The 11,013-nt window shown below is 37.1% G+C and overlaps 1 protein-coding gene across 1 annotated transcript in view; it reads left to right on the forward strand.

The window, feature by feature from the left end:
• Positions 1-1,752: 1,752 nt before the first annotated feature.
• GPC6 (glypican 6) overlaps positions 1,753-11,013 on the forward strand; it is a 503,396-nt gene continuing 494,135 nt past the window's right edge. Inside the window, exons 1-2 of the mRNA XM_005424127.2 lie at positions 1,753-1,816; positions 3,876-4,034. Of these exons, the coding sequence (XP_005424184.1) occupies positions 1,753-1,816; positions 3,876-4,034 (223 nt within the window). The remainder of the gene's footprint in view (positions 1,817-3,875; positions 4,035-11,013) is intronic.

Below are 11,013 nucleotides of genomic sequence, written 5' to 3' on the forward strand. Positions count from 1 at the left end.
ATTGATTTGATTTATATAACATAAGCCACATGAGGAGAGATATGTAGGTCAGCATCTTCAGCTGGAAACAGTGGTTAGAAGAATTGTGGTAGGTGGCTGGAAATATTGAGTTAGTAGCTGTTCAGCCTGGTGCAGTGTAACTACATTCGTGTCAAACTTGTTTGGGGAGACACCATTTGCAAGAAGGAAAAACTAGGTAGTTATAACCAATGCCACTTGTGCCACAAAAATTGTTGCTGAAATTAGCATAAGAACCTAGACCATATGGAGTTTCCCAAGGCAAGAACTGGTACATTAGTTATGAGCACATTTTCAGCCTGCAAAATACTTGAGGTGTGTAAATACACAAATTAGTGATTAAACACTTTCTATGGTAATAGAACAATGTTTTACAAAATGCAAATGGTAAATGATCCAATTCAAAAAATCAGAGGAAGCACAATCAAATTAGCCTGCAGAGTTATTTTCAATCCAAACAGCCTCTTAGGTCACAAAAGAAAAAAATCCAAAATAAAGAACACACCTCTTAATTAAAAATATCCAAACTAAAACCAACAACAACAAACCAAAAAACCAATCAAAAAACCAGCCAAACAAAAAAAAAAACCAAAAATACAACCTCCCCCAGCAAAACACAACATAAAAACCTAACAAACAAACCACCTACTTTAATGCTAAGAGAAGTGTGTCCATTTTCTAAATTTTTTTAACAAGGAGTGAACTAATGACCTGGCAATTCTAACATTTGTTGGAGGTTTGATAAGAATAAGCACAAAATGAGAATAATGCTTTTAAAAAGTAAAAAAAGATTAAGCATACAGAAATTACTTTGTCAGAGAGTTTCCCTTTTCCATTCTCAGGAAAGCACATGAGCTTTTGTCCAAGTTATGAACTTCTGGAAACTGCAGCCAGTCATGGCCAGTATAAACATTGCAGAGCTTATGAGCAAAAATTTCTAAAAGCTTTATTTTTACAAAATTAGCTTGAACATCTTAGGCATACAAAGACTCTGCTGGTGTGAAGCAAGGGAAAATGCTTTTTATTTTACTTTATCTGTAGCCTGATCTGATCCTCCAGTGCAGGAAAGAGGAGGAAGCAAAAACCCTGAAACAGAATATGAAAGGTAGCACAATATTTCTATTATTATTTATTTCTACAGTAATGCAATTCTATGGACAGGGAGGAGAGGATTAGAAATGTGTTTTGAAAAAAGTTCATTATTGGACAGCAAAGTTTTGTGATGAGGGTGGGTGGCTAGTATAGAAGATTAAGGAGAAGACATTTTGTTGGGAGAAAAAGTCAATGAGGTAATGTAGGAGTTGTGTTTCTGATAAATGTGAGTTTCTGCAGTCAAGACCCTCATGAATGAAAGAATAACCAGTGAACTAAAAGGAGGAAACTTAATGCAAATACATGTAAAAGAAAACATTGCACTAGGAATCTGAATGAGTTTGTAGTGGGCAAAGTGAGAAATAATTTTTGTAGCAAAGCAAAACTAAGACTCTAAATAAATCAGAGAAAGAAAAAATTACTATTTCTCCAAAAATGACCATTCAATAGAATTTATTTTGTCATAATACTCAGGCTAATATAATGTCGTGAAAAATTTAGACTCGTGGCTGTTACTTACTAAGCACATGACGGTTACCATTAGGCCAGCTTATAGCCTGACAATTTTGAGAAACAAACAGAATAAGAACTTCAGTTGAAGAGAGGAAAGAAAAGTGAATTTTATAAAAATTTTCGGTTGCAATGGCAGCAGAGGATATTATCATAATAAAAAGCATAAACTACCACTCTGACTGGAACTGGGAAAGTAGGTATTTTCAATAAGAAAAAAAAATCTGGATTTATTGAGGAAAGGGGGTTGCAGACATTATGGATGGGGCATTTTTTTTATTTAATCAAGCACACAGCGCTCCTTCTAATGATACAATATTTCAACTTGTCTTTCTGACATCTAATAAAAACTCACATTACTGTTACTGAAATAACCTTTATTGTTTCTTATTATGGCACCTTCCTTACCTGTTGAATAGTTGCAGTTTAATGTGACAGAGATGTAGAGGGTAAGGCAAACATTAGTCTGCCACTATCTTTTATGTTTGACAGCAGCTGGCTCACCAGTCCCTGTATGTGTTGTTTATGGCTTAGATGTGTGACTTTGAGGATGGAGAGGAATTAATTTCTTGTGGTGGGAGGGTGTAGCAGACATGGAAAGCAACCTTACAATATTTTGATGGTCATGGGATATAATTTTTTCCCAGTTTTATACAAAGTTTTATATCATGGTTCATTTGGACATGACTGGGACTTGCAGGTAGTACTGCCAAACAGCAACTGATAATAATAAAATGATCCTTTCTGAAGATGTATAGCTGTGAGCCTTTAAAAAGTCTTGAGACTGCTAAAAGAAACCTCATGGCATTATAATTCATATATTACGAACTCTTGCAGAAAAAACAAATTAAGATGGGGTGAGGAGTCAGGGTTGAGGAATGACTAAATTTCAAGTTAAAAGACTTCATTTGAGAACCGAAACATAAATTCGAATAAGGTGAGGGCAAACTCAAGACAGTGTTTATTCTAAGCATGTGCAAACCTCTTTTTGATGCTGTCTTCAAAATGATGCAGCAGCTAAATGTATTATACCCCTGGGAAGCATAAAACTTAGGGCCTGGTTCTCCTCACTACATAATAAGAATGGTGAAAAGCAGCCTTAAAGTAGGTATAAATTGCATTTTAGTCTTCTTTATGGCTCAGCAGTGGTAGAAAGGAGCCTCAATAGAAATGAGAAGCAGGTCCCCAGTATTTATTTAACCCTTGGGCTTTGTATATCATTTTATTTGCACCTTTAAGAGATTTGCAGAGGGATTTTTAATCAGGATTTGGTGTACAGAAAGCTAAATGTTTTCATTGCCTTACAAGTAACTTTAATCATACAGGCAGATCATTCTCTTTATTTCTTAAGAGGAAATGGTAGAATTTTCTGCCTTTGTACAAACCAAGCTAAATGTTTCTGACACCCTTAGTACAGTGTCAATTGAAAATTCACATTTCATGTAATAACAGACCATTTTAATTTCATGAGCTGAAGAATTGGTTTCCATGTGCAAATTGTAGTGAAGAAAGCAATATTGTCGGAAGAACTGGCAGAGTGCTTCAAGAGATAAATCTATTGAATTAAATAAGAGGCTTTCATTACCTTTTACATTGCATTTTCATATAGCATAAGCATTAATTAAACTATTCACTGCTTTCTCATATTCAGCAGAGCACTTGCTCAGTTTGACAAGAATTTCTGCCCAAGAAAACCCAAACACAATCATTAAAATACACTTAAGAGGGGAAGGAAGGGGAGAAGGGAACAATGTTTTGGTGCACTTGGGCAAGTGGGACCTGTCTACAAAGATGTATAATTTCTGTTCTTCAGGTTTTGACAACAAATACATAGTTTTTGTTTTGCAATTTTTGACAGATCCAGTGGCTTGTAATAGGTCATCTCACAGGATATTTCTCCAGGCAATTTGAATACAAACGGAACGCAAGCAATTGTTTTTTCAAATTTTAAGTATGTTTCAGTAAATGTGGAAGGCTTCTTCAGCATGGGAGAACACTTTTGGTGTGAAGCAATTTTACTTTTTGAAGTATAAAAACAACTCTGCAAAGTGTGTCTCCTCTCCCCTGCGAGGAATACCCAGCCATAGCAAAGTTGTTGATACAAATTCAAGAGGTTTCCTGTCAATCTCTTTAGGTCAAGCCTTGAAGAGCTCCCTGGGTAGCTCACCAAAACTGAAGACCCATTTGTTTTTTGGTTCTGGCACATTTCTATCTGTTTTCAAATATTTCTAATTTTTATTTTCTTGTGATTCCAGGGGAACATTTGAGAATCTGCCCTCAGGAATATACATGCTGCACCTCAGAAATGGAGGACAAGCTAAGCCAACAGAGCAAACTGGAGTTTGAAAACTTAGCGGAGGAGACAAGTCACTTTGTACGCACGACTTTCGTATCCCGGCACAAGAAGTTTGATGGTAGGCTGGATATAATTTACTTATTTTCAAGGTTATGGGATTTAAAAGCCATAATATCCATAATAAATTCCAATGCTCTATTCTTTACAATTAGATATCACATTTGCAGTTTTCAGGTTTGCTAAGATAAGGGTTAATATACAGCTGGTATGCTTATCAGCCTTGTGAGTATTGCCTTTAATTACAATGACATCAAGAATCAGACTGTTAAGTGCCTGCAGGCTTGGCTAATGTTGAAAAAAGAGATTAGATATGCATAGAGAGGTTTATAATTTTTGTCTCCTAGTTTCAAATGCAAAATTTAGGTTTGTAATTATGTTCACTGTTGCAAGATGAACGGTGGATCTCCCATGATTTTTGTTGTTGCAGAGCAGTATTTGTGTAGTCTGCTTTTTATAGCCTTAAGGCTGTTGTTTTTTTCCTGCATGATTTTCTTGTGATGTACAGAGGCTCTAAGAGGGCTTCTGGCTTCCAAACGCTAAGGCCTCGAGTTGTGTTTGAGAGAGATTATCATACAAACCACTTAAGCAGTTGATTGAACACATCTTTTCTACCTAGAAAGAACAGAAAATAACAGTTTGAGGGTTTTATTCCTTTTGATCAACCTTTATATGATCTTTTCAAGATCAAGGTTATGGTGTGAAAATTTGCTAAGTGCTTGTCTTTGATACTGAACATTAAGCTGTTTTTTTTGGTTGTGTCCAAGTTTTCAAATCATGGTTTTATCTAAATATGAAATCTTTATTTGTGTTGAAAATGTCACCCTGAGCATTTCTGCATATGTGTAAGTTGAAAAGAGTCTGGCATTAAGAGGAGTAAATCAGCATTGCAAAGAGAATTGCAGAGCTGCATGTAGGTGAAAGTCCTGCAAATAGGTGGGTAAAGCTGGCTAACCCCAGGTAATGGATCATATGCACACATTTATGAGAATTGTGGAAATGTTATCTCTGAATTTGGAAGCTTGCTTCAAAACTCTTCGATCCCATTCAGAAAGAAGTGAAGATGTCTCTAACTCCTTAGGGTAATTCTGTATTATTATCCAGTTAAAGATTTTTTTTTTCCTAATATTGATTCTCTCAATGTGACACAGAAGAAAAAATTAATTATAAAAAAAAAGAAATGGAAAAAGTGTAATATGAAGATGAGCTGGAGGAAAATCTCTAGCAGATCAGATGCTAATGTAATTTAGAGAATGTCCTTGGAAGGTGGGGATGACTGTCCACTGCTCTGAATTGTGATGACTTCCCTTTTTAATGTAAAAGAATAATTTTTTTAAGTAGTGGATTTTAAAAAAGTTAGTTGTTTTCAAAGGATCTAAAAAAAAGAATATCTAGAATTTGTGTGTAGTATTACAAGATGAGTATGCAAGCAGAACAGACATTTCAAACTATCTAGAGCATGCACCGGGCTTTTTTTTCCTGGAAGGAAACTGGGGTGATCACTGGTGTTCAGTGACCATGCAGCACACTGAAAACACTGGGCTCACTGACCACAGAGCTCAGACAGCACTTTGCTAAATCTTTGTCAAGTTCAGGCCTTTCTGTATTGCATTGAGTTTGAAGACATTATGGTTTTTTCAGTAATCTGAAATTCTGTGTCTTAATACTGATGGTAAGGTATGGCTTAAAGTTCCTGATTGGGTGTAAATACTCCCCTCTGAGATCTGCTCCACAGAAAATTGGAATAAAAGACTAAGTTGTTTCTTCTATCTTATTATTGATGTTTTAAAGGGAACTTGCAAAGTGATGTCTTTTCAGAGAGCATTTGAACTTTGTGTATGCTTTCAGAATTTCAATGCTATTTTAAAGCTATTCAAAATTTGTTCACTTGTACGGAAAAATTGCTTTTTTCCAGAAGGGCAAAGACATTAATGGAAAAATATATTCATCTAATAGACTTCCAGTGTAAAATCAGCTAGATTTCTTGCAGTTTAAAATGCTATGATGCTTTTCAGTATAAAGAAATAGCTAAGGTCCATGTTTTAACTGTTCGAGCATAACCCATTTTTTTTTCTGTTTTTTAATTTGATACTGTGATTGCACAAAGGAATTCTGATACATGATTCTGCCATTTAATGCTTGTACACCACAAATAGCAAAACAGATACAGCCAGTTGCGGTGATTTTATGGAAGTTTTGTGCAGTATCTGTGTTTGTCAAGAGCAGCATAAGTAGGCACTAAAAGAATATATGAATATCTAACTAATGCTGTGATACATATCAGTGTTGGTCCCTTGAGGAGTTAATTTTAACTCTAGCTGCTGCCAAGCTCTTTTTTTGTACAGACATTCATATAATTTTGAGAACTCTTGAAAGGACATCAAAGGGATATCTTGTAGATTTTACAGAGTTTTTTAATGCTGTACTAGACATCTTAGAGTAATACTAAGTTTTGCAACATAAGACTTTTTAGAGGTATGTGAGCTCTTTAGAATTTTCATCTGACCTTCATAAGCCTTATCTTTCTTATTTTTTTTTCTGCCCCACAACCATAGAGCTTAGATATGATAACTTAAGCATAGATATGAAGTTATGATTTCCATTTTGAGAGGCAATTTGAGATCTGTTTTCCTTTTCAGGATTTTTTCCCAGATTTCTATTCATGATTTAATCTAAAAGGAAACTCCATCTGCTGTAACTTGAACATTGTCTCTTTAGCCTCTGATGAGACAAACATTTTTACACAGAATCACAGAATCTGAGCATGGCTGGGATGTGATGGGGATGGCTTTGTCAACCCTCCTGCTCCAAGCAGGCTCAGCTATCACAGGTCACCCAGAACCATGTGCAGCCATATTTTTAATATCTCTGTGGATAGAGACTGCACAGCATCTTCGAGCAACTTGTGCCGGTGTTTGACCATCTCCACATTAAAGTGTTTACTTGTGTTTACATGGAATTTCCTGATTTGTTTTGTTTTGTTTTTCTTAGTTTTTACCCACTGCTGTCACTGGGCTATATATCCCCCCACTAGATATTTGTGCACATTGATGAGATCTCCTGCACCTTCTCTTCTCTGGGCTGAAGAGTCCCAACTCTCTCTGTCTCCGCTTTTAGATTAGGTAGCCCAATCCCCTCCTCATCTTACTGCCCTTTGCTTGGATTGCGCCAGTGTGTCCATATCTCTCTTGTACTGGGGAGTGCAGACCTGCACCTAACTCTCCATGTGTGGCCTTATCAGTGCTGAGCTGAGATGAACATTCCCTTCCCTCAGCCTGCTGGCTGCCTATATAATTTCTGTGTCAGTTTTATATTTTGTTTCACCTGAAGTGCGGTACTTCCAAATCTATACAAGAAATAAACGTCTGTGATGGTTAAAAGCAGTGGCAGCTAAAGATTAAATTTGTAACAGAGAACTTTAGAAATTACTAAACTATTTGGAACCATCTATGATCAGAAAAATTATACCTTTCTTTTAATTGCCTATCAGTTCTTGCATGCTTAAGCCCTTTATAATCTTTCATTTCTTATTCATTTGTACTCCACATTTCTAAAGAGCTGTCACTGTATTGGGACTTTTGACTGCTCCATTCTTCTAGGCACATTTATTCCTCATAGTATATGAGGTTCAAAGATGTCTCAGAACCAAAGATCTGACAATATAATTTTTCCTTCAGTTTCCATGTTCTAGACAAATGGTGTGCATTAGCATAAGTCACTGCACAACATAATGCCAGCTGCCAGTTGTTTCTTGGCTGAGCCTTATGTGCAGATGTATACATCTGTATTGCCACGATCATATTGCATATTTGTCATTGCATTGACATACTGGATGGTCATTTCAAGCAAAATCAGTATCTGGTATTTCAGTAATAGGTGTGTGAGGATCCACAGAATCTTCTCCTAAGAATCTTGCCAAATAAATAAAGCCTTGAAATAAGAAGAGTTCTTATGAATTGCTCGATGGTCCTGGCAGAGAGTGCAATACCTGTTTCAGCAATGGGACACACGTACCCTTCCAAACACTAGGAGGAGAAACAAAAAGGCTTTCCAGCAAATAGGAAACACACAGGAAGCGAAGAATTCCAGCAGATATATATTTTTCTCTTACCTCAAGGCTTTTTGTAAGAATAACCCATATTAGCAGACACTTAAAGATCAGCTGTTTCCTATTCCTAACAACAGACAAGTAATCATACTCCACTTCTTGGACCTCCACCATATACCTCAAAGCAGCTTAAAATATATTATGCTCCCAGTGTAGCTGTAATAGTATCATCTTATTATCACCAATTCCCTTGCACAGTGACATTGTTGAGCAGCTGTTTCACACACAAGCCAATTTCTTTTAAGTATTGCTCCATCAGCAATTGAAATCAGCCCGACCGGAAGGTTTTGTCATGAATGTTAATGAGGACACAAGTAGCTGTTCTGTGACATTTTCTCACTAATCCTTTGAATAAGCATAGGGAAAAATATAACAAAGAGTTTTAATTTAAGCTAAATAGATCAGAACCTGATAAAAGACACACTGTTTCCTCATTCTCATTAAAAATTACACTAGCAGTCTTAGCAGTGGTGTTAAAAATGAAGGAATGTCTAAGAATAGCTGTCATGAACTTGAATGGATATGGATAGCCTTCAGCAGAATGTGTGAGGCATGATGCCTTTTAAGGAAAATAACCTGAATAGCCTAAGGACCAATCTGCAGCAGCATTGATCTATCATACGGTGTCATCATTCCCCGTGCTCCTTTTATTTGCAGTCTAGGAGAACAGTGATCCATACCCATTAGCACCGCTCATATATATCTTACAGTCATTACCAGCAGTCGTGGTGTAAATTACAGGGCAGCAAAGAAAGTTTCACAGATGATCTCCCATAATAATACCTAAAAGAATAGCTAACGTCCCAGACACCCTGTATTCCCTTTTCTTGCACACTTTATGAAAGAATTTGGAGAAAAATAGCAGGTTTGAATCCTTCCTTGATACTAGAGCTGAAAAAAGTATGGTTTTTTGAGGTTGGTTTCCAACAATGTTACAACTTTTCAAAGGGATGAACTATTATAGCCAGGTGTAACTGTCTGTAATTAATCTTGGCAGAAAAAAGTGTGAAAAGTGAAATAAGGGAGGTGCTTGAAGTTGGAATACACTGAAGTTCAGTTTCATGGCCAGTGTAAGTCTCCTGCCCTTTGCTCCCTCTTTCTTCTACTCTTGCTGCCCAGCCTGCCAGCCTACCTTGAGCTATAGCTCATGCCTACAGGCTCATTCACCTCTGGGGATTTCTGCAGAGGAGGGGGAATACAGCAGTGCAGAAGGACACTTGTATACTGGTGCTGTTGTGGTCAGCAGATGATGGGCTTCCAGCAGGATATTTTTTAACGCTCTGCCTTCCATGCATCCAAAGCAAAAGGGCAGTGTTTCCACATGAAGATTTTTGGCTTGGTTGTTTGGTTTCTGGAAGCAGGAAGTCATAAAGGACTGCCTTTTCAACAGACCTGTTTGGGAGCCAGGAGGCTTCTCTGGGGTGTGGGAAAGTCAAATAAATAAGTACTTATATTATTCTACTGCTGCCATGCCCAAGGCAGCATGTAGGCTACACCATACCAAAGCTGGATTACCAGATATTTTGGGACTTCCTTCTGGGCAATATGGTTGTGGTTTGTTTGTTTGTTGGTTGGTTGGTTGGTTTTACTTTGTTTCTTTTACAATATTGCAGTATTGCTTTGCAACATGTTTCACATCAAATGCAAAATCCACTGCAGGACAGGCGTATTTTTAAAATCCACAACTACTTGGCTGTAAGAGTGCTAGCAGGGCTAAATTTACATATAATTCATCTAGTGGTTTAACACACTGCCTAACTTCTGTGTTTGCCAAAATACATACCTTAGAGCAAATAGAAAGCTTAAAGAAATGCAACATCTGTTGACTTGTAGCATGTAATGGCTTGCAAGCCTTCATTGGACAGCTGGTACAAGTTTCTGAGCAGTAAAGAGATTCTTAATAAGAGATGCCATACCTTAAATTTGACAGGAAACACAAATTTGAAAATAAAGTATTCTACACCTGATCAAATCCTATCAGAGCTGATGGTAGCCTAAGAGAAACCTCTATTGCCTGCAAACAATTTTAGTCTCTAATCCTGTAAGATTCGCCCTGAGATTACTATTTATCTATTTCACATATTATGTCAAAATTTGTGAACTACATTAAAGAAATTTTTTTCATTTTTTTAAATTAACCAAAAGAGGAGAAGTGGCAAGCCTACAAAACTTGGATAGGAATGATTTGCCTAGTTAAAAGAACAGTTTCCAGTCAGGGATGCTAATTCCTGTCACCTGGCCAAGTCCAGTACTGAAAGGAAACATTCTGAGATTGTGTGTCTTCCGCACACCCCCTGCATTTGGAAATGCACTTTGAGCATTTGGATGGGCTCTTCTCTTCCTTGGTTTCATTTGCTAAATGCAGCTGGTCAGAGGAACAGTACCATTCTAACCAGCTGCATCAAATTTATGAACCTGCAAAGCAAAGAACAAGCTGTACCCTGAGCTGGAGTAGGTGGGTTTCACCCACTACTCTCAAATAGATCTTCTTAGAAAACATGCTGTGCAGGTGTAGCCAAATCCAAACAGGCTTTGAGAGGGCAGGGATATGGTGTTTTTACCATGCAACAGAAAGCAGAATTTGTCTTGCTGATGGTTAGACATCCATGATATAAGGTGTTCCTGTAGGTTACCTCAGTAGGCAACAGGGAATGAGGGGTGCAAGTCACATTAGTGTAAAGTCTACACTTCAAATAGGTCTGGAAAAATCTTTCCCTGGAGTACATATTTCTCTATATGGATTAGAAAGGGTATTTAGTTATGACATATATGCCTATACTTTGGACTGACTTACACAATTGTTGAGATAAATTCCACCCCAAGGAACAGAATAAAGGAGTGAAACATCTAAAATACTTCTGAGGCTCTCTTCTGTGCTGTTTTTTTGCCTCTGGCAGAAGCCATCCTCTGTCTTTTTTTTTTTTTTTTTTTT

The sequence above is a fragment of the Geospiza fortis genome, unplaced genomic scaffold (assembly GCF_000277835.1).
Source record: "Geospiza fortis unplaced genomic scaffold, GeoFor_1.0 scaffold84, whole genome shotgun sequence".
In the NCBI taxonomy this organism is placed as follows: Eukaryota; Metazoa; Chordata; class Aves; order Passeriformes; family Thraupidae; genus Geospiza; species Geospiza fortis.